Below are 24,392 nucleotides of genomic sequence, written 5' to 3'. Positions count from 1 at the left end.
AGCACCCCAAAAATAGTTATCCAAAGTTTGAGGAGGTGTTGAATGATTCAGCAGCAGGATTCTGGTGGCCAGCCTTTCTCCTAGCTGCTGGGGAGTTTGATGCCAGTCTCCTAGCTCGCAGAAAATCCAAACTTCTTCAAAGTATACTTTCTAACTAATCTTTTTGTAGGTAACTTAAAACAAAGCATAACTCAAAGTAACTGCTAAGAGGCTGGGATTTTCCTAGCAAAGAACTGATCATTTCTACTTATCAGGAAAGCATCTTTCAGCAAGAAACTTACAAAACACAGGTACTCAGACCAAGGTCAGTTTTCCACCCCCAACCCGCCATGAATCTGTGCTTGTTAGTGACATGCTTCAGTTGGGTTTTTTTGTCTGCCTAAACCAAAGCCAGATTTTTCCAGATTCTGTGGTGTTCTTGCTTCCAATCTATGGTGACTAAGTGCACAAGATAGCTGTGGGTTATGTCACATAAGTAACAGTCAGCTTGGATTTGTCAAGAACAAATCATCTCAAACTAACCTAATAGCTTTCTTTGACAGGGAAACAAGCCTTATGGATAGCGGTCAGGGGGAAGCTGTAGGTGTGGTCTCTCTTGACTTCAGTAAGGCTTTTGATACTGTCTCACCTGACTTTCTCATAAACAAACTAGGGAAATACAACCCAGGTGAACCTACTATAAGGTGGGTGCATAACTGGTTGGAAAACCATTCCTAGAGAGTAGTTATTAGTGGTTCACAGTCAAGCTGGAAGGACATATTGAGTAGGATCCCACAGGGATCAGGTCTGGATTTGGTTCTGTTCAACATCTTCATCAATGATTTAGATGATGGCATAGAGAGTACACTTATAAGGTTTGCTGACGATATCAAGCTAGGAGTGGTTGTAAGTGCTTTAGAGAATAGGATAAAAATTCACAATGATCTGGACAAACCAGAGAAGTGGTCTGAAGTAAATAGGATAAAATTTAATAAGGACAAATACTAAGTACTCCATTTAGGAAGGAACAATCAATTGCATACATACAAAATGGGAAATGACTGCCTAGGAAGGAGTACAGCAGAAGGGGGTTGGGGGAGGGGGCCGTCATAGTGAATCACAAGATAAATATGAGTGAACAGTGTAACCCTTGCAAAAAAAAAGCAAATATTCTGGGATATATTAACAGGAGTGTTGTAAGCACGACAAAAGAAGTAATTATTCCACTCTACTCCATGCTAACTAGGCTGCAAATGGAGTATTGTGTCCAGTTCTGGGTGCCACATTTCAGGAAAGATATGGACCAATTAGAGAAAGTCCAGAGAGGAGCAATAAAAATGATTAAAGGTCTAAGAAGCATGACCTATGAGGGAAGATTTTAAAAATCCTTTATCAGAGTTGTCTTGGATGCACTAAATTCATAACCTCAGAGAGGAAGCTGCAGAATTTTTGTATCTACTTCACCAGGAGCACTTTTTTCCCTTGTTAGCTTTTGAGTCATTCCGTAAAGCCAAAGTCAGAGCAGCTGGGTTGATTTACAACAGCTGAGGCTCTGGGCCTATTCTGTGTTGACATGAAGGGGCAGCAGGCTCTTCATTTCTACATTCATAAATTAGTCTGCTGTTAGATAGGGATAGGGCAAGGCCATCAGGCCAAATTTCCCCACATTTAAATGGCAAGCAGCAGTGAGGGAGACAGAATACAGTGAAACTTATCTGCACCCTCCCAGTCAGAGCCAACCCATTCACCCCTGCCTGCCCAGAGAAGGTTTGTGGGAGGTACTGCAGTCCAAGGGCCTCAGTAGCCTTCAGTGCCCCAGAAGCAGATGTGGAGAACATGAGTACCACAGAGGGCTGATGAAGGGACCGGGAGGTTTATTTGCATGAGCTCCCCACCGCTTAATGCAGCTCATATCACCCATTGGCCGAGTGTGAGTGGAGCCCTTTCCCTGACCCCTTGGTGCATTGTACAGTAGCTGAGTATGCCCATGATTAGTCAAGGCTGTGTTGAGCCAGAGTATATGATGGTAAAGGGCTACTTTGCTGCCATGCACCCAGGATTCTGTCCTGGGAGCACTTTCAGTTATCTAAGGGCAATGTACTCCATGGCAACCTGGAGCTAAAGTTTCTGACCAGTCCCTGGATTCTCTGCCACTAGGGGTGGTAGGTTGAACATTCCATGTCAGCTTTTTAAATTGGAGGGGTTTATTGCATGTATTTTAATTCTTCCAGTACAATCGCTTCTCTATTAATTTGTATATTACATTTATTTCATGCTGCTTTCACACTTCCAACTTTCAGTACATTGTAGATTGTTGTACTGACAGAATTGCACCATATAAATAGTTTGGGGTGAGGTAGGGTTAAGATGGAGGTTTTAGCAGCATGGGGAGGAGACAGTTAAGGCTTTTGCCACATGAAAGTTAAAGATTATGTGGGGCATGTTAGCTGGAGACTTTTTTTTTTTTAAATGCTGACAGGGATATTGCCATCTAAAATGTAAGTTTCATAGTTAAGCCATTGAGATGAATAGGTCAGTTAGTAGGCCTCAGAGCTGTGGGTTGAGGGGACAAAGCTGTTCATCAGGCCAGATTGTACCTTGGGTAATGTCACAATGTGGCAGGGACAAATTCTGCCTTCTGTTTATGAACTTCATATGTAATCTGTATCTGTGCATACTACTAAGACAATCCTAGCTGTCTAGGTTCTAGCATGTGTGGTCAGAATTTCTCCATAGTGACTAGTGATTTTTGGCACCCAACTTGAGACACTTTAAAGGGGCCTGATTTTCAGAAAGTGTTAAAACCAACCCTCTATATCAGGCCCTTTACAAAGATGTTTCAAGTTGGGTGCCTAAAATCACTAGTCACTTTTGAAAATCTCGGCCTTCATCTTCCTGTACTCAACTTTAAAGTCAAAAGTAAGAGAAGCCAATTAGATGGCGCATGCTCAGAAAAATACAGATTGTTTCCAAGTCCTTTATTAAAAAGGTCAAAAGTTGTGATTACAATTTACAGACATGATTTAAAAATTATTCACAAAGGGTTACAGGAACAACTAACATACCAGTAAGAGAACTTAACCCAGCAGAGATTGAAGGTGGGACAGTATAGTAATTTACCTGCTTTATTTATTGAAAGAAGAGATCTGAATCTACATTCCCCTTTGCCTCTCAGCTGTAAACATTGGAAATTATATGTTTAGCACCTTAAGTCATGATCCTGCAACACTCATGCACAAGTGTGCACTGATGCACTTTACTTATAACTTGACTGTTCTTTTGCTGTCACATGTGTGAGCATTTGCAGGATCTGGGCCCTTCTTCAGAGATGAATATTTCTGGCTGATATGAAAGTCTGGAGGTTTTAGTACAGTACAGTGATCACACCTCAAAAATGTATTTCTTTTGAAAGATTCTACTGGTTTGAGCAATATTCCTAGTCTTAAAAAATTGAGACTACCACTGGAACTGATAATCTCGATGAACTCAAAGAACATTAGGTGTGACCATTATAATTTGTTAGAGCAGTGTACATGCTCTAAAGATATGTATCAGCAACATCAATAGATGTGCAATTATGCCTTTATGACCACAGATTTATTGCTTTTCAGTATGTTTTGTTATGCTAATGGTTTTCATGGTATCTCTTGGTTTATAAAAAATCACTTCAGAAGCTGGGGAACACAGAAAACCAGTGACATTTTACCAGATTTCACAAAAGAAGAAAGCCAGTCACAGCATATTTTACGACATTAACAGAAGAGGGAGACTCAGTGTGTCTGAGTCTCCCCATATGAAAACACAACTTCAACAGTCAGTAGCCAATGTCCAAACATCCAGAACTTGCACCTCTGCTGTCTACCATGACAAGACGTAGACAAACTGCACAATGGAGCATGTTTTAGGGACAACACAAATATAAATACAGATAAATCATCACTAATATGAAGTTGGATCTGAATCTTACTAATGCAAGGTATTTCATTAAGGGTATTACATCCTGTGATACTGGTTAATGGGTATTATCCACATCTTGTTGGCATCACAGTGTTTACTTTATCAAGGTGCCTGCAGAAATTCCCTACCGCAAGGATGAAGAATACTGCAGATGCCATTGTAAGTTTAAGTACTGTGAGCAGCAAGTGTCAAGGTTTAATGGCACCCACTGTATGTATAATTTAGCATGTTATTTCTACCACGTGGGACAAAACAACTGTATAGTATGCCTTTGTTAAGGCTTTGTGCTGGTTTAAAGGTAGATTTTTTTAAAAAAAAGATTGTCCAGCAGTGTCCACTTTGCTCATCTTCAGTGGAACATCTCTTTGTTGATCCACATAAGACTGCGTGTCTCATTGGGTTTGCATTCATACTCGATGCTACCAAAGGCGTTTCCCCATTGGCAATGATTTCGTTTGTGGTAGTCATAGAATTTGACTTGCCAGACTGTCTCAAAAGTGCCGATGTCACTAAACTGCGAAGGACAGGGAACAAAGTTGTTAGTAAGCAGCTCAGATTTTTCCCTCCTCCTCAATGCAACGTGCCCTCCAACTACACTGCACATGTGACACACTGATGTAAGGGTTATTCCCAAAGTAGCAACATCAAAGATCTTTCAAGGTTGCCATAGTATCCTTCATGCAATCTTTAGTGCCTAAGCATAATTAGTAGCACATACAGGGCCTGATTCTCCCCTGCCATGTCCCTCTGCCACTCATTTATACCTGTGCAAGGTGAGTGAAAATGATACCATTCTGACCAGGTACCATTTTATACCCACTTTCTATAGGTGCAAGTGACTGCTGGGGGCAAGGCAGTGGAGAATCAGGCTCATAATGCTTTAAACAAGGATCCTGCAACACTGGGTGAGGTGATGAAAGCAGGTGATTATGCCATATCCCTATTGCGTGAAATATAGATCTTCAACCTCTGAGACATGGTTTTCCAGCGTTGTGCAATATACTGTGCTTGCCATGAGATCTGAGGTTAGTGGGTTCCCTTTGTACTTTGATCTGTACACAGAATTAATGGTAATGAACTTCCTCCTTTTTGCTTTGCCTGCAGTCTCGAGTATATATATATATATATATATATATATATATTATATTTTTTCATTTGCAGTGCCATTCAATCTGTAGATTAATGCACGTTATTACTATGCAAGCGGTTACTGTGCTATTTGTAGACTTCCCTTGTCTTCTATTCCACATTTTTATACCAAACAAGCGTGAGAGAGGCTCCCACTTACATTTTTCTATAATCACTGCTCATTGTAATGTGCTACTGAATCATAATTTAGGGACAAATGACAGAAGCTAGGAGATAGCAAAGTATATTCTAGTGGTTGCTTAGGAGATAGCAAAGTATGAGTGATTGGTTAAGTTGCATTACAATGAGAGGGAATTAAGATTTCAAGTTGTATTGGACTTGGCGTTTGTCTATGAACTAACACTACTTTTAACATGTTATTTAGAAATGAATGGGGCTACAGTAATAATAACTTGGAATTCCAACAGTATGAAATATCTCATGTTCCCCCCATCCCCCTCCCTAACCGATTGCAAGACACCAGTATAATAGCAAAATACACTTGCATGAGAGGAATAAGGATAGATTATCATTTTAATTGCACCTGTGTAAATGTGGGAATTACTCCACTGACTTCAACTGAGGTCCTGCAGATTTGCACCAGCACAAATGACCTTGGATGGTGTCTTTGAAACGTGGGTATGAGGGTTTATACATGCCAGCTCTAGGCTCAACAGCACAGTATATTGGTGTATGTTCTAGTAGACTAACCTCTGAAGTCAGTATTACTGCAATGGAATAAGTATTACTATGTTTTTAGTGTTCCTTTTAAAATATTCCTATTGCTCATTTTAATAATGACTCTTCTCCATGTGTCTGTTTCATTACAATCATACATTCAGGAGCTGACCTTTGATCATCCACATATTGTATTCACCACTGGAAAGTCATCATGTAAATCCCTTTTCAGAATGACTCTTTCAGCCAGCCAGAAGAAGCAGAAACTTCAGCGTCTACACCTGACCGATTATAGCTTATTTCCCAGTTGGGTGGTTATTTTGCTTCTGCCTGCTGTGCAGTTAGTAAACTGCCACTGCCTAACCTAAGGGACACATGCATTACCACGCTCACCTTGTTGCTGCAGAATGGACACCTTTTCAAAAGAACTCAGCCCCCAGCAATGCCCCTTGATAATTAGAATTTAGTCATGACCATAATGGCAGCTACTGGGTCCTGAGTTCTTTTGACAATTGGACTCCAGTTGTGGGTGTCGCCTTAATATCTGCACCATTACAGGAAGTCACAGAAAAAAGTTACTGAGAATCTAAAGTTACCGTAGCAGCTCTCCCACACTCTCCCCAGTGGCTGCATTCATTCTCAAGGAACGGACATGGTTTTAGCTACCCAGCCTGGGAGCCACTTGTAACCCAAAGCAGTAGAGGCGGAGAGTGCTGTGTAAGCACCGTGCTTAGCCCTGGGGAAAAGGCCTGCCTCCTCCTGCTCAAGGAATCCCACTTACCAACCCAGGAATGGCATTGCTAGTGGAGGGAAGTGTCAGCCATCCTCATCTGAGAGGATATGTACTCTGATGGAGGGCCTTGTGCAGTGCACTAAAGGAGTTTGTATGTGTATTCGGGGAAGCAGAGAATCCCTGAGCACAGGCAGCCCCATCTAGGTGGCTGAACAATCTCTACGTGGTTACCCTAAAGTCCCGTCACCCTGCAGCAGAACAACACCAGTTCCACCACCCAGGGACTCTCCAGGACTGCATGGTTAGTAATGGTAGCTAAAGGGAACTTAGAATCAGAAGGGCCTTTCCCTCTCTTGCAAGTATGTGCCATAGTTCTTTATGCAATCACCCATTTATGTGCTTTGGGGCTCAGTAGTTAGTTATTCCCTCAATCCCTCTGAAGTTGGGCACAATGAGGTTTTTTTAATGGCTATTTGTTACGGGGGGGTTGTTGTAAGCTGACCAGCCCCCTATCTATATTGCATTATGTAGCGCCTTTCTCCTTGGTGTCCGAGCACCGTCTAGACTCTGGTCTCTGCACTCTGAAACCCCCAGTCACCTTCTGGCTGATTTGAGGACTTGCCCTTCCATACAGGCCAGTCCCATGCGTCTTGGAATGCAATGGTGAAGGAACAGAGCTCTATCCCTGGGCATCCAGGAGAGGATACCAGATGCTCTCTTGAAGCCACTTGCTACCATTACCACCTCCTATTAGAACCATTGCTGCCTGAGCACACAGAGTGCTAGGCCTCCAGCATGAGCATCCTCAGCCCCTCCCAGGTGTGTGTTAACAAATGACGTCCCATAGACCCTTCCCATGAGGAGGGCATAAGTAGAGCGCCCTACAGAACAAAACCTTGGCTCCTCAATGTAACAAGGAGGGGGCTTCTGGGGCACTGGGGCCAACAACTCCCCAGGGTTGCTGTCATTGTCCAATGGCGGGTGAAGACCTCAAAATCATTCCCTTAGTTCTCTGGCTTCCAGTTCACTTCCTCATTGCTCTGCCAATGAGAGCTTCCTAATGGACACCGTGCTAAAAATATAGCTGCATGGTAAAATAGCTCACAGGTTTCTAGGTACTAGGCATAATTTGAGTGTTCAAGTACCAGAACAACACCTACATAAATAAATGCCTTCCTAGGATCCTGAAGATGCAGAAATAAGATTGCTGATACAAAGGCCTAACTAAACCGTATTCTATTAAAGCAAATGCAATTTGGGTTGCATTAACAGAGGCATAGCATGCAAGTCATGGGAGGTGATAGTACTACTCTACTCTGCGCTGATGAGGCCTCATGTGGAGTACGGTGTCCAATTTTGGTCACCACTGTATAGAAACGATGTAGAGAAACTGGAAAGGATGCAGAAGCAAGCAACAAAGATGATGAAAAGAATGGAATGCAAGCCATATAAGCAAAGGCTGAAGGAACTGGGTATGTTTCATTTAGAAAAGAGGAGATTAAGGGGGGGATAGGATAGTGGTCTTTAAATACTTGAAAGGCTGCCATTAAAAAGATGGAGAAAAGTTGTTCTCTCTTGCCACAGATGGCAGGACACGAGGCAATGGGTTCAAATTACAGCACTGCAGATTTAGATTAAATCTCAGGAAAAACCTCCAAACAGTAGGACAATGGAACAGACTGCCTAGGGAAATTTTGGAAGCTCCTTCACTGGAGGTTTTCAAAAAGAGGCAGAATAGCCATCTGTCTTGGATGTTTTAGACATAACAAATCCTGCATCTTGGGAGAGGGTTAGACTAGATGATCTTTGTGGTCCTTTCTAACCCTATGGTTCTATGATTCTATGCCAGCTACCAACAATTAACAACAAGAGTTTAAGAAGTCACTTAACTGAAATTTGGTATATTGTGCTCAAGAAATAACTTCTTGTTACCTGGTCTGAAAACGGTTATCTTGGCAGATAAACTATTAGGAATTTTCTGGCTTTTACCCATTCAAATGCTATTTTAAGACTAGTTTGTGACTTGAGGCTCAGTACTGCGCTCTTTATTCAGGCAAAACTGACTGCTTTCAATGAAAGTTTAGTTTGGAGTAAGAACTCTAGGAATAATCCTTTACAAGGTATCTTCCTTTGCTAGTGTGCATCAGAACATGACTTGTCTGCTGTAGAATTGGAAGAGGAGGATAACTAGTTACACAGGGATAGAAAAGGGTGGGGGTTGGAGGGTGGGAAAGGAATTAAAGCTATATACAAGGAGGCCAATTTCTAAAACCTAGACATTTAAATTGGGCTCTATATACTGCTTAAGCAGGCAAAGGGACACAAACTAGTTTTCAGATTGGACTGTCTAAAGTTAAGTGCCTAAATCTCTTAAAGATCTACATACCTTTAAGCAACTAAATGCTGATTTAAACTCCTAATTCCATGTTTAGATACCTGTATTGAATACTTAGGCTACATCTACACTACCCGCCGATTGGCGGGTAGTGATCGATCTATCGGGGATCAATTTATCGCATCTAGTGTAGACGCAATAAATCAATCCCTGATCGCTCTGCTGTCGACTCCAGAACTCCACCACGGTGAGAGGCAGAAGCTGAGTCAACGGGGGAGTGGCAGCCGTCGATCCCGCGCTGCGAGGACGCGGAGTGAGTGATTCTAAGTCGATCTAAGATATGCAACTTCAGCTACGAGAACAGCGTAGCTGAAGTCGACGTATCTTAGATCGATCCCCACCCCCCAGTGTAGACTAGGCCTTAGAAGCCTAGATACAGATTTAAGTACCCATATTTGAAAGACTGAGCTCTTAAGACTAAATCCTGAGAGGTGTTGAATGGCTGCTTACCAATTTCAAGCCCTGTTGACTTCACAGTATCCCAGGATGTGATTCTAAATCTGCTGTTTGGACAAATATTGTTATTGCTTCAGTTCAATACCAAAAATCAGCCTTCAGAAGCCTGGGCCTCCTATGGGTTTATTTTTAAAATACGTCCAAAGGAAAAATAAACTACTGGATTTTCAGACGCGTTGTGCTGTAGGAGTAAAAACTTCATGGCTGGTAGAATGGAGATACTTTATCTGGTGAAGATTGATGCTTTCAAAGCATCATTTTCTGTACATTCTCAGGGGACAGAGCAGAACATGACTGCTAAACCTAGTGATAGAATTTGGAGGACACTGCCTTTGTACCTTGTACAGAAAATAATCTTGCATCTTAATCTTATACCTTTGAAAAGAAAATACATTCTCAGAATTCAGAAATTATGCTGGGCGTTTTCTTTTCATGGGTAAATTCTCATATTAAACAGGCCGTTATATGCTGCCGTGATGAAAATGGTACAAAAGCACTTAAGGGCTAATGAAATTACCCAGGAAAAAAAAGTGTATCTGCTATTACCTCTCATTATAAGGAGGTACCTCAACTTAGGATATAGATCTCCGATGTTAAGTTACACGTGTTGTATTTAGAGTGGTGGCACGATTCTTAAATTACTCAATCTTTTTAGTATCTCGCACTAGTAAATAAAAAAAAGTACCTGAAGTCTTAAAAATTTAAATAGAAATCTAGTTAATTTAGTACAGAGCTCTGATAAGTGATTTCCTTGAGTGGGTACCTATATACCACAAATGGAAAGATTTTACTCTTTAGATGACTCCATATGTCAAATGAGCATGTCTATATATAAATATAAATTCCTCTAAACAGAATCACAAATCAATATTTAAAACCACCTTGAAAACATTTCAATCATTCCTGACATGAATTGATGGGAGGGGAACCCCTGCGGATAGGGTTTGCCATAGTAATGAAAAGTGCAACAGGAAATGTAGCCTGAGAACACGTCAGGATAGCAAGAGCAGAGCTGCAGCTAGAAGTACAGAGAAGAGCAGAAATTTAACACCCTGGGCCAGGTCCTCAACTGGTGTCCATGGAGCTATGGCAATTTATTTCTGCTAAGGAGCTGGCCCCCCATCTTTATAGAGGTAGACAGTGAACACTGAGAAGACTCCACCACCCAAACATCTAGAAACCATATGGAACTTTTTCTAAAGAGAACTGTGGAAATCTACAGCTTCTCTGATCTTCCTACTTTAAACTGACAATATACCTGCTCCCATCTTAATTATTTCACATTTAATTAACTCTTAGGTGGTTGCATCCACCTGAGCAAGTAGTTGGAAAGCTTACATTCCTTTGCAATTTTCCTTTAAAACCAAGGTGAACTCAAAAAAGGTCACGTGAAAGGTTTAATAAGCACTCAGGTTCTTTAGGAGGAAAAGTGTATGGATTTTCATTTACTGCACAAGCACTCCGTTGATTCTGAGTTAGCTCAGGCTTCAGGAAACATCTAGTTCAAACTGGGTGTGCGAAGAGGCTTAACAAAATCATTAGCATGCTCACTCCCATACTCATATTAATGGTAGTCGTAACTTGATATCCTTAAGGAATGAAGTTTGGCTTCTGATTTGTAATAGTTTTAGCTTGGCAATAGCTTAATAGTCTATCAACTTTGAAGCGTGCTGCTTTCCCCCAAATGCAGTGTAGAACAGAAGTGTCAGGATGCCTCAGTGGGATTTTTTCCTATGCAAAATAAAATATTACAGCTAGGAAGCAGTGTTGTTGGAGACCTATTTGTTGAATTCTGCTTTGCTGCTCACAGCACACAAACACTTTGTAGCCAGAGAACGGAGTGCTTTGAAAGATTCAGAAGTGGTCTAGTCAGACGATTCCAAAGCCATGTATATGGTCTCCTGCCCCAAATTCTTCATCTGGAAATTGTTGGCTAGGTGAAAGGCCCTTTTGGGAATGGTGCCTAGCTCGGGAAGGAAGTTACTGAGCATTGTCAGGTCCCCATAAATGTGTGAATGAGAATATTTAGCCCTTAGGCTGGTCAGACCTCAATGTGTCCCAAAATCTTTAAATGACATCTCCTCATCCCCTGCCCCCAATTTCAGTCTGAGCCAAAAAACGTGAGAGACGAAGCCTGAAATGGAAGTGTCTACCACATTCCATATCCTGCCATTATAACTGTTAATGGTGATTTTTCATTTGTTCTACTGGGACTATAAAATTTTAGTATGTGATCACAACAAACTCTTCTTATATGGTCTTTAGAAGTGTAAGCATTGTTTAACTTCATATGTGCCATAATGGAATCTGGTCATGAAGCAATTACAACATGCATAATAGCATCCCTTCCCCTAGTCTTTTTATGTCCCTGCGTCTGGATAATATTGGTGGGGCTGGTAACACCACCTATTATAAAGGTTGCCCAACACTTTCCATTATTAGACCCTGTGTTTAATTGCTCACAGCTTTGCCAAACTGTAACCATTGCTTTATAGGAGTAGCAAAATATTTACTCTAGAAGTCTGTATTTTATATACTAGTAGGATATTACCTGAAATATAAAGCCTCTCAAGGAATACATTATTTTGACTCAATTTCTTACATCTAGGAGTCCAGTCCCACAGCCCTTAGATATGTAAAATGTAAGGGCAGCAGGATCGGGCCCAGAATACAAAATACAGTCCCCACCCTGCAGTCACATAAGCGCATGCTTAATTTTATATGTTTTTTTTGTAGTTCCATTGGCTGCAGAGGGAGAAATGCCATAAAGTTAAGCCAGTGTGTAAATGCTTTCAGCACTGGCACCTAAGAACCTGAGTGCAGGGCGAGAACTCCATTGACCTGGGTAGGGGCAGGGGCTGGGTCCTCTTGGTGGATGTGGGAATTACTTAGAAAACAAATGAGAGTAGTTGTTATACCAGTGTCCACACGGAACACAGAGGGAAGGTGTGGCATGCTATTTGAAACATGTTTTGTTAAGTCAAGGGGGACTTTGTCTAACTCAGGAGCAGCTCAGCGAATTGAGCAATGCAGGGGGTCAGGTAAGATCATCCCTCTGCAGGACTTCACAGTGAGCCTTGGGGGAGGGATAGGTCAGTGGTTTGAGCATTGGCCTGCTAAACCCAAGGTTGTGAGCTTAATCCTTGAAGGGGCCATTTAGGGATGGGGGCAAAAATTGGGGATTGGTCCTGCTTTGAGCAGGGGGTTGGACAAGGTGACCTCCTGAGGTCCCTTCCAACCCTGATAGTCTATGAATGTCACCGGTGCTGCTGTGGCTAAAGTAATAGCGACTTCAGTGTGGTTCTACTAGGGCCTCTTTCACAGTTTGCAAGGATATTATATGCAACATCTTAAAGTCCCCACTTTAAAATAAACAATGACTGAGATTTAGAGCAATGAATCCTTTCTATGTTTTCCTGTTTACCAGCTGCCAGAATCTTACCCTCCCCAGATCTCATTCAGTTCTTGACTTTATTATCTCCCTTGCCTCTGTATGCACCATAGTGTCCAGCATGTGCTGGCCATGCTCAGAGGGATGGTACCTGTATGTTGACCTGTAAAGGCTGTCTTTGCCCACTTTTGGTGTGAGGCACTCCTTCTGTATCGTAGATTCCTGTGTAACAGACGACCTGGGGATCTCTTGATTTCTCTTCCAGGGGGATGTTCACTCCTCCTATACCCATAGTCCTGAAATAGAGAGGCCTGAAGCAGTTTGAGACAGCCCTTGTCCCCAAAACAAGTACTAACACAAACCCTGGACACTTGGCCCTTATCACCCAAGCTGATGAAATCGACATGAAGGTGGAGTGCCCAGACACTGCAGGGACACAGTATGGGAGGAGTGGGGTCACTCATGGGTTTTTGCACAGAGGAAAGCACAGAAACGCTTGTACCCTGCCTTCTCCGCAGAGGCCTGTTTTGTGGCATTCTTAATAATAATAACAAGATTGCGCTGCTGACTCGTTTTGGCTGATGGTTCCTGATTTGGCAGGCTGAGTAGTAACCCGGAGAAGAAACATGGAGTATAATTCAGAGGTGAAGGTTTCATTTATTGCAGCTGGGCATTAGCTATTTTAATGGGCTTTTCAGCGTGAGGATCGCTTTTCCTGGAGAGCAGTGCTTGTCCAGCCAGAGGCAGCCCCCAGCACGCTAACACAGCCCTTCTTCCTTTCCACCCCTCCCGCAAGGGCGAGCCAAAGGATCGCAGAGCTGGTAGACCCGCTTCTCCTTCCAGATCAAACACGGGGAAAAACCCAGGAGGGAGAAGCGGTGCAAGCCTGGGACGCTTCTTAATTGGGCTGATCTCGGGGAAGCCGCACCGTGGGGGTGGGGCGGGAATTCTCCTTCCCTATCTAGAGAAGGAAGATGTATCTCGTCGGAAAGAAAACGCACCCCCCCCCCGCGTTTGCAGCGATCCACTGTAATGACACCCCCACCCCCCGCGTTTGCAGCGATCCACTGTAATGACACCCCCACCCCCCGCGTTTGCAGCGATCCACTGTAATGACACCCCCACCCCCCGCGTTTGCAGCGATCCTCTGTAATGACACCCCCACCCCCCGCGTTTGCAGCGATCCTCTGTAATGACACCCCCACCCCCCGCGTTTGCAGCGATCCTCTGTAATGACAAAGGGAGGATGCGGAGGTAGCAGCCGGGGGGAGAAGAGCCCCACCCAGACACAGGTGCCCTCCAAGTCAAGTCGGGGGGGGGGACAATGGAAATCCTGCGCTGTCAGCCCGCCAGGAAAAAATATTAGCCCTCTAAAAATAGCCAGTGGGCAGGGGAGGGGGCCCGGGAGCAGCGACAGCCCTGCAGTGCGGGGCACTTACGTGGCATGCACGACCCCGGGCTTCAGCACCACCTCCACCGTGTACTTGGCCCCCGTCAGGAACTTGATGGTCCGGTTCTGGTCGAACCGCTGCCCGTCCACCTTGAAATAGACCGGCCCGTCGTTCGGCTGGATTTTCAGGGAGACGCTGATTTTCACCAGCTTGGGGATCTCGCCCATGGCTGCCCGGGGCTGGAGCGAGGACGAGGAGGAAGAGGAGGGGCCGCGTCAGACCCGAGCCAGCCCAGCCCTTCCCAAAAGCAGCTGATGAATATTTCTAATGGGGGTGGGGGAAGCATCTGCTCTGAGCCCCCCCCCCCCCCCGCCTTTCCCTTCTCCCAGCCGGATCCCGGCGCGGCGCAACGGGGCCATTTGCAGCTGGTCACATTTCAGCCCGTTCCCAGGGAATTCAGCCGGCCCTGATTGCACCCGCCGTAATCCACTTTTACTGCGGGAGGGGCCCGGCCGCCCACGCCCGGCAAGCGGCAGCCGGTGCGGCAGGGGGTCGGGAATGGTCCAGAGGGAGAGTGAAACCGGAGCGGAAACGGGAACGTCCCCGCGCAGGGTTTGTTATTCGCCCAAGGCAGAGCGGGCCCACTGCGAAGCGTGCGAGGAGGCGATGCTCTTTGTGTTCCGTCCACACACAGAGTCTGCGGGTGCTCGCTCTCCCGAGTGCTGGAAAGGACTCCAGGGGTGATCCATACCCCATATTAACGGCACCCACGTATCTCCAGCTTCCCCGGAGGGCGGTGATTAGCCCTGGGGAAACAATCTAGCCCGGACACAACAATGCCAGGCGACACACGACAAAGAGAAGGGATGTGTGTGTTAAAGGGACTGGATTAATTCGGATGAGGTCTTTGTACCCTTCAAAAACCCCTGGAGCCCTTTTCAACTGCGGGGAGCTAGCTTAATTGACGATTTCCACTGCTACATCATTAACTGAGTATTAGGTCTGCACTTCCTGGCTAATTCCTACTCTGGGGCAGTCAACTGAGCATTGGCTACCTATGAGTATCTTATTAGGAGGGGAAAGATTCAAAAGTATGAATGCAATGCTTCTGATCTTCCTGCCCCGGCTGAGCCCCTTATAGTTAGATTTCTCAGTCACTTGGATGCTGGGGGATCTAGCTGTGTCCAATCACTAGGTAAAGAGTCCCTCTTAAACCATCTGCAGGCAGAAAAGAGAATTCGAATTCTATAATAAAGCTACTTTGTGGCTTGAGGTGTTTATACACACGTGTGTGTGTTGGGGGGGACCGTCTGTACTTTGTGGCTTGAGGTGTTTATACACACGTGTGTGTGTTGGGGGGGACCGTCTGTACGAGAGTAAAAAAAGAAAAAGACTCCGTCATGATTTGTGCTTGGCCTAGTCAATAATCTTGGGGATCCCAAATGAGGCCTACAACTAGAGTAAGTGGGTTCTACTTTCCAGACTGTTACTCGGCACCCAGCAAAGCAATGTCTAGCTGTACTTCAGTGCTAGCTGTGGGGCAGTGGCTCTGGAGGAGGAGCTGGGACCTGCTTTCAGCACCATTGCTGCGGACAGTTACCGGCAGCAGGTCTACACCTGGGAAGACTCAGCTGATTTCACACAAATTGTGTCCATGCAGCGATTTAGATGTTTTAACCCCTCTGGCTCTGGGTCCTGAAGTCCTCCTAGTCTTTCCTCCACTAAAACTCTCCCTGAGTGAGAACGGATCAAAGACGTCAAGGTCGGGCCTATGAAACAGTTGTTATTTTGTCTGCTTAGACTCGAAAGGAACCAAAGCGGGACTGCAAGCAAGACACAAGAAGGGTTTATTTGCAGTGTTGGTGTTTGGATAGCTCAGTTTCCTCTCCAGCTGGGTAACGGGTGTAACTTCAGGTGACAGAGCCCGCCCCCTTTTAGAGATGTGACTGCATGTGGAGTTGGCATCACATGTGATGGGAACAATGCACTCGGTCACCCATTCAGCAACGTAGACTCTGGCTGCAGAAAGCCAGCCCCAGCATCCGCTGCTATCCCCATCCCCACTGAGACTTCCAGACCAATTTCCTGTGTGATGTGGGTTCCTTTCATCTGACCTCCAGGGGACTGGGGTGGGGGGAACTCATCAGCAGGCAAGCCAGGCAGAACCATGAACTCCCAGCAGCCACACAATACGTTTTTGCATATGCACATTGATTGACCTAAGAGATCTGTAGAAGTGTAAGGATAATCCATAGACATGTAGGGATGATCTAAATGTCACAGCTCACTCTCTCCAGTAGCAAAATGCAACACGGGAATGTCTGATGGAGGTAGTAGTGCGGCAGGAGGCCCAGCTCTTGGTGTAGCCAATGATGCCTCAAGAAACTGCATTGTTACCAATTTACCAGACCCAGGAGTCACTTGGCAAGAGCGTGACTGTGGTAACCGCTGCTTGGTGAGGACATGGCAGGATTGTAGTAGTTAAGCCTGGGCTACAGGGGATTTGCAAGGGGCATGGGGATGTGGCCTATGTGTTACCTGCACTCATTAGGGCACCCCACCTTTTCCCAGTCTGTAGGACTCCAGGCGTAACCCGGTTAATTTAGGCACCCCCACCTTTTCCCAATTCATAGGGCTCCAGGCGAAAAGCACCTACCCTTACCCAATCCGTAGGGCTCAGGGCCACCCGTACCCAATTTGTAGGGCTCAGGGTGTAACTAACCTGGTCAATTTAAGTACCCACACCCTTTCCCAATACATAGGGCTCTGGGTGTATACTACTTCTGCAGGTCTGCTGGACCTTTTACTAGTGAAAGAGCCTTACACAGTAATATACTACATAACCTCTATTGAGTAACAATCACCAAAACCAGACTGCACACACTACACATACAGGGCTCCCCACTCCCAATAAGACAGATGAACTTTTCTTGATGGCCAGTCAGGGTCAGGTCCATCTGGGGGACTCCAGTTTCTGCGCGGTGTCATTGGCAGAGTGTTGAGGTCTGGCAGCTCTGATCTTTGGGGCTGTGTCCTGGAGTTGGTTCCCAAAGAACTTCCTTTTGGACCCCAGTTTATATAGTGAAATTTGAGTCCTTTTTAGCTATACCTTAACCAATTATTATGCTAAAATTTTACTAGCCAATCCTAACATAGTGTAACAAAATTCTCTAACCTATTATATCCCACTTCCACAATTAACTTACACCTAGCAAAATTAATTATACAGCAGACAAACAGTTAAAGAACCAGACAGAGACCATACAGATAAACAATAGCGAAGTGGGGACCATAATGACAAAACAATAAAAAAATGAGGATTTCACAACCACAACTATTGATAAGTGATTTCTTGCCAGACAGAATGCTATCAAACTAAGGTTTTTTTAGCCATCTTAAGATCAGTTTCTTTCTCTAGTGATAGTGGGGGCTATTAGGATGGGGTCTCCTTCTTAACAGCCTGATATTACATTGTTTTAATGTAATGTAGATGGAATGTGAGGATGTGACTTCCTGCTCCTCAGCTAATGGCTCCTGCTTGGCTGCTCTATTAATCTGGCTGCAGATGAAGGCCTTAGGCTTTAGGTCTTACAATCTGGCTGCAGACAAAGGCCTTATCCTTACATATGCCCTGCACCTCCCCAGCCCTTCCCCCATGGGGTTGGCTGGGTGTGCAAGGAACTGCTGCCAAGCCCCAGGCCCAGCTTGTGCACTGCTCCCTGCACGAGCCCAGCTAGCAGTGGTGATGGTGGGAGCTTCAGTTCCTGGGTTCACTTGCCACAGCTTCACAATAAATAAGGCTAAGCTAGTCATAGCTATTCAGTTATACAGTGGGTGGGGTGGAAATAACTGTTTTGTGGTTTGGGCCTCACCTGTCAAAAAAGCCACCACTGGACTTTGGTGAACTGTGAGAGAACCTTTGACTGCCTGTAGTGTGGGAGGCCTCACCCTCAGCTGTCTGACACAACCGTTGAGTAGCCATTATAACGGAAAGCCTCCAGTGCTTTGCCTTAGCTCACATCTTTAAAGAGCTGTAGGTAGATGGGCTTCCAATGACTCTTGTACTGAACTGGAGTTGAAGGTCAAGAGAGTCTTTCTGACTCATACTCCAGTAACCCATCAGAGCAAGCACACCAAGCCAATCAGTCAGACGGGCCCCTTGCTCAAAGCAGAATGGAGACAGATGGAAGAAGAGATGCTTGAAGACCAGATGCATGCTTGTGTGGTGGGGTATAAAAACATCACACTGGAACTGAAGGGATTAGGGAGCAACTCTGGGCCCAGGTGACCCTGCCCAACCCCACCTGCAGAACATGCTCCAGTTGGAGGTGGAGCTTAAAAGGGAGCCAGACAACACACAAGGGGCTGTGGTAGGGCAGGGCGAAGGGTCTACCCTAAGTGCTCCAGAAGAACGGTGCTGCAGAAGCCTTTCCCAGGGAGCAGGCGCGTGCCTGCTGAGCCCTGAGGGGCTGAAGGTTCAGTTACTCTCTGTTTTGTTACTACTTTGTCTCAAGCTGTAAGATATTGGCAGAATTCCCATTGACTTCAGTGGCTTTAGGACTTAGCTCACAATTTCTTTTGGGAAGATGTGTGTATCAATAAATACTTTAAAATTCTGTTAACACAAGACACATGGGAATTGTCATACCAGCTCTGGCCAATAGACTCTCTAGTGCAATATCCTACTTCCAATAGTGGCCAGTATCAGATGCTTCAGAGAAAGCTGCAAGAAACCCTGAAACTAGCAGATGTGCATAATCTGCCTCTGTGAAGGTCTCATCCTAATCACTAATAGTTAGAGATTGCCTGAAGCAGAAGGTTTTATATCCCTTCCAAATGTTTTGTTAGCATTTACTATTGTGACTCTGAATATTCTTGCATCCGTATAATTGTCCAGTCTGTCAAACAGAGGGTACTGTAGTGGTTTCAAGTAGTTCCTCCTTGTCAGCCTCAGAGGGAGGCCACTCCGCCTCACTATGCTACCTAGTGGCTGACAGCCAACTGACAGGGGATTAGCGTGGTATGTGTCAGTAAATAATCTAGGGCCCTGGCCCCTGTGGGCAAGGCAGGGGTACTTAGTAGTCTTTAGCCCAGGTCCCTGGCTGGGGCAGGTGGCAAACACAGTCAGGCTCTAGCTCTCTAGGCAGGCAGAGCAGTAGCAGTCTATAGTGTAGCTCCCTGGCTGGGGCAGACAGCAAACACAGTCCATCTGGCCTAAGGTGGATAGCTGCCACCCCAGGAGTGAGATCAGCAGCAGGAGGTAAGGGGACCTGGGGTCACCCTACTCCACCGGCTCCCAGCCTAGGGCCCTATCAGTGGCGAGTGGCTCCACCACTGGGTTAGCAGGGCTCCTCCCAAAACACGCTGGCTGTGGTTTCAGCAACACAACCAGACTAATGTCTGGTTTCCCTGGTCTACTTCCTATCCCTACGTGTTCATAGAGTCCTGTGGCTCATGGGTCCTCGATCTCCTCAGGGTACTTGGCGGCCAGCAGTCTTGGCAGCAACTTGGGGTACTCATCTGGCAGCAGTCTCAGTAGCTCCCCTCCCTAAGGGTTGTCCTCCAGGGGTTGGCACTGCTTGGTCCTTGGCCTAGGAGCTGGCAGCAAGGCAGAGGCATCTGATGTCTTTCCTGGCTCTGGCCCAACTGAGCTAGAGGCCCGGCCTCTTATACTTCCTGTTATGCCCCTCTGCTTCCAGCGTAGGGGGGAAGGGGGGGAAAGCCTGGCTGCACCCACCAGGGGGTGGAGAGTGATTCCTCCCTGTCAGCCTTGGAGCGAGGCCACTCCACCTCACTACAGAACATTAATGGCATAGCTCATGAGTAACAGCAGTGAGAATTTTTCAGCTAATTCACCTATTTTACCACTAAAATATATCCTCTCTTTCTATTTTTAAGGATCAGCTGCTCACATTCCAGTGCAATGTAGCACCAGTAAGGCAAACAGAAGATCAAATAAACGGTGTCCCTTTGTATGTCTAATTTGTTTAGCAAAGTGTTTTCATTGTAGTATCCTTGGAGTACAACAAGAAAGGGTATTGCTGAACACCTGAACAGATACAATGAAGATCTTACAGTCTGTTAAGGAAAAGTTAGCACATGTGACTCCATTTTGGTTTGGGGCCCACCATTGTTTAAATGCCAGCACATCATACACCAGGAGGAGTGATCCTTAGATACTGAATCCCTGTGAAAATCCTCCTCCTTGTCTCCAGCCTGCCTTGACTCCCAGTATCTGGTTTTTGTCAGTCTCTAACTCCCTGTCTCTTGGCCTTGATGTGAGGCCTCCCATTCTGATAATAAAAGTTACTGATGCATGGCTTTAGGACCATGCTGTGTAATTAACATACTGGTATAGCACGAGGAATGCACCAAGCAGGGATAGGTGGTAGATAAGACAAGGGTTTGTTTATTGGCTAAGGTTTCCGATGCAGGAAGGCAACATGCTTTGCTAAAAAGTATATAACCTTTGTATAATCTGTATTCAGGGTCCCCCTCTGGCTAGCGGGGGGGGGGCACCACGCTCGAGCGTAATAAACTTAGTGTCTTTTGGGAACTCTGCAGTTGTGGACTTTGTTTCTGTGCCTCAGCCTAGATTCGAACTGTGCGTGTCCTATCAGGTGTAATTCGTAGCATTGGTGTGCGTGTCCTATCAGGTGTAATTCGTAGCATTGGTGTGCGTGTCCTATCAGGTGTAATTCGTAGCACTGGTGTGCGTGACCTATCAGGTATAATTCGCAGCATTTTGTGTGCGTGTCCTACCAGGTGTAATTCGCAGCATTTGTGTGCGTGTCCTACCAGGTGTAATTCGCAGCATTTGTGTGTGTGTCCTACCAGGTGTAATTCGCAGCAGTTGTATGTGTGTCCTACCAGGTGTAATTCGTAACAAGTCACATGTGACCACAACACAATACACTTCTGCATCACAGAATATCATGTACGGTTCTAGGTGTGTGTTCTGAGTTTCCATAGAGAAGAGATGAATGGGGCAATTCACACCTCTCAGAGCTTATTGCCACATTCAGTTCACTAGCAACACTGCAGTCGGCAAGAGCTCCAACATGGGGAAGTTGTTACACGGTGAAACAATGGCATCTCACAATGGACAGTCAAACAGAGGACTATAGAGCAAGATAAAATGGGAGAAAGGGTGGTTTATCCTCAGTATAATGTGGTAAGAGGGCACAGATATTCCTATGGATATTAAGGAAGGTCTTGGGAAAAAGCATTTTAAGAGTGTGGGATTTTCAAAAGTGCTCAGCATTGGCCTAACTCCACCCCCTTTCAAGTTAATGTAAAACCCCCATTTCATAGAATCATAGAATCATAGAATATCAGGGTTGGAAGGGACCCCAGAAGGTCATCTAGTCCAACCCCCTGCTCGAAGCAGGACCAATTCCCAGTTAAATCATCCCAGCCAATTATTTATGTCAATGGGAGAAGTTTAGCCAACACTGAATAATTCTGGAAATGCCATTCTAACTATATGAAATGCATCTCTTTTTTTCAGGTAGGGATTAGAGTGATGTGCTAACTCAGTTGTTAAAATAATATCTTTTGCTATATACCCACACCAATATTTTATAGCTCTACAGAAAAGAGACCCATCTAGAACACTCTTTCCTATCTCATTTGCCCATTGTAATACAATTCTCTGTTTTCAGAGCTCTCTGCTTGGATTTCATGCGTTTTGAGGATTGCAGAAAGTTTTGGTTGTAGCAAGTTACACTCTTGTGGGATTAAATGTAATTGGGGTAAAAAAAAGACAGTAACCTTACGTTAGAGAGCTGGGAGGAGTGTGACCACAAAATGGGGTATCTAATAATGGCTGCCACCAGGAATCAATTATAACTATCTCTAGAACTGACCATATCATGATGTGGTAAATTGTGTGAAACTGACAGCATTGATTGGAATTGGTTTCCTTACTAAACGATAGGTCAGCTCTATGAGTTAAGCCTGAGGACAGTTTTTCATGTTATTTCTGTATGAATGAGCATCTTCTATAGCTGTAGCTAGGGCTGTGAGTTTTATCCTGTTCTTTTAGGAAAAGTCATGGGGAAATATGGCAAAAGTCATGGGAATGTATTAAGAAAACATATAATGGACATTTTTAAGAGCCAACAGATTTATTTTTCCATTTTGAAAATAAAATGACAAGTGCCAGTGATGTTAGAGCCATTTGAATTTAGAAGTTGCCTTATTATCTTGCGAATCTCCCTATTTTATCTTGGAAAACTCCCAATCCTTTATGGAATTAAAGCTGTCACAGAATCCACACGTCCAGTTCTGCTCAGTTTACTGACTGTTCTTCATCTGTAGATCAGAGTTTCATTTTGCCTTTCTCAAGGCTCTCTGTGACGTTAATGTTACCATCCCAGTATTCACTCACAAGAATTACCCAAATGTCAAATGTTATGGCTGTTCTTGTTATAAACAAGAAAAGAATAGAATCCATGACAACAATCTGGCCCTCACCCATTAATTAACAACCTGCTCCACATTTCTTAACAATGCAAAATATCTGCAGAAACAGGCATCCTATGGTTCTTATCACCAGTAGAAGAGGTACAGTATGCATGGATACCACCCCTTTAGGCCTCTTTTAGGCTAATACACATGCAAATAATAGCCAAAAGTGGCTGAGAAGTGTGTAAGAGGGGAGAGAAGTCTTCATGGTATCCCATTGGAACCCACAAAACCCCTCCTGGTGACTGCTGTGTGGATGTGCTCATCAAGTTATGGGGGAGGTGTGGCTGGGCAGGACCAAAGAAGACCCATTCTATGCAGCATCAGCACACAGCAAACTCACAGGGAAATACTCAAGTGACATATGAATGTGGTCCATATTAGCTCCAATGGGATCCCACTCTGCACCCTGATGGAGTGGGGAGTTTGGCCCAATGCAAGCAGGAAGGCCAAGCCTGACAGCACTTGTGCGTCTTTTAATACCCTGAGATCTCTGTATTTAGAGGGCCCTGCCACACTCCCAACACAGCCCTGTAAGCTTGGCCCCTCCCTGACCTCATGATGCAGCAAAAATGCCAGGAGTCTCCAAACACCTGACTCCCCCGTAGCTTTGCCTTCCCCACCAGGAGCATTTCAATATTATCACACATATAGTTATGTATTTCTGGAGGGCCCAGTACTTTTTCCGGTCAATGCATCAGTCCTGCGTCAAACAGCTGCAAGAAGTAAAAAATAGCAATCATGCAAGGGGGCCAGAACGAAACAGCCGTATTTATACACTGTCTGCCCTGCAGCTCCAACTACTGGAAATCCCAAGGCGATAGTCAGCGACGTGGCTAACACCAATAATAACCATTTTTCTTATCTTTATTTTTTTAAAAAAAGATTTGGGAAGGCATTTTGTTTTTATTTGAATCAGTGAAGGCAAAGCCAAAATCCCATGCTTTCAAAAAATAGCCCTCTGTGATATGCTGCAGGCTGTCCGCTGTGTTGAGATATTCCCTGACACTGTGCTGGTTAGTGCTGTACATTCCTTTGAGGTCTTTTGCTTCTGCTTTTAGACAGTGAAGTGGCTGTTTCATTATAGTATTATTTGTTTCTTTTATTTAATACCCAGACAAACAATGCATTGATATTTTTTCTGTCTACACAGTCATTTGGCGAAACAGCGTTTGATGGTAACTCCCCACAAGTGTAGTTTGATTTGCCTGAGTGCTGTAGGCCTCTAATAGCGCACCCCAGCTGTATTGCTGAATGGACTAGGTATATCTTCATGCCAATGGTACTTATAATGCGGCAGGTGCAGAGGAGGGCTGCAGTGAAAGAGTTAATGTTGGCAGCGCTGTTGGTGCAAAATCAGAGATTACATGTAGCTTTCTTGGGTATGATGCATTAATGCAGAGAATCTAATGCTCGGATATAGGGTGGTGGGCAGAAATGTAATAGCCCATGTTGGGGTATGTACCTCATCAGGCCCTGTAGGGGTTAATGTGGGCCTGAGAGACCCATTTACATTCCTGGCAGCACCTCTGTCTGTCTGTGTGTGAGAAAGTGAGGGAGCAAGCACCAGACTTACCTGATCATGACTCATGTGGTCCAGCTGGGCAGGAGCAGTCAGGTTAGTATAAAGCCAGGAAGTTGAGAGCAGAAGAGGGCTCCATGGAGGGAATCTACCTTCACTCTCTAGGAACAGAGAGGTGGGTAGGAGGAAACCCAAGGGAAGAATAAGCCATGGGATCCTAGCCCTGAAAGAAGGGTAAACCCAGAGACGTTATGGGGAAGGAAGCCTGAGAAAGACTGGCTAGGAAGAAGTCC

The 24,392-nt window shown here is 45.0% G+C and overlaps 1 protein-coding gene across 3 annotated transcripts; it reads right to left on the bottom strand.

Annotated features, from left to right (window-relative positions):
* Positions 1-2,942: 2,942 nt before the first annotated feature.
* On the bottom strand, positions 2,943-14,831 carry CNRIP1 (cannabinoid receptor interacting protein 1). Of its 3 annotated transcripts, none has more exons than XM_073339451.1 (3): positions 14,157-14,831; positions 12,881-13,028; positions 2,943-4,450 (listed from the first exon to the last, which is right to left on the bottom strand). In XM_073339451.1, exons 1-3 carry the CDS (start codon positions 14,333-14,335, stop codon positions 4,286-4,288), a joined length of 492 nt encoding a protein of 163 aa, XP_073195552.1. In that variant the 5' UTR covers positions 14,336-14,831; the 3' UTR covers positions 2,943-4,285. The 3 variants fall into 3 exon arrangements, with proteins under 3 accessions (XP_073195552.1, XP_073195551.1, XP_073195553.1); XM_073339450.1 differs by having other exon boundaries at positions 12,869-13,028; positions 14,157-14,810; XM_073339452.1 differs by having other exon boundaries at positions 12,869-13,013; positions 14,157-14,802.
* Positions 14,832-24,392: the final 9,561 nt, after the last annotated feature.

This window comes from Lepidochelys kempii, chromosome 3 (assembly GCF_965140265.1).
Source record: "Lepidochelys kempii isolate rLepKem1 chromosome 3, rLepKem1.hap2, whole genome shotgun sequence".
Taxonomy (NCBI): Eukaryota; Metazoa; Chordata; order Testudines; family Cheloniidae; genus Lepidochelys; species Lepidochelys kempii.
Note: the sequence above shows the minus strand (reverse complement) of the source record. Positions and strands in the feature narration are given on the sequence as shown.

What these genes read in the sequence shown, in the direction of transcription:
- CNRIP1 (XM_073339450.1), bottom strand. Translation starts at nt 14,335, where the DNA reads ATGGGCGAGATCCCCAAGCTGGTGAAAATCAGCGTCTCCCTGAAAATC. An exon ending in CCCGGGGTCGTGCATGCCAC is followed by an intron (nt 13,029 to 14,156) that starts GTAAGTGCCCCG and finishes AAACTGCTTCAG; the next exon opens with GCCTCTCTATTTCAGGACTA. An exon ending in CTTTACAGGTCAACATACAG is followed by an intron (nt 4,451 to 12,868) that starts GTACCATCCCTC and finishes TGTCCTTCGCAG; the next exon opens with TTTAGTGACATCGGCACTTT.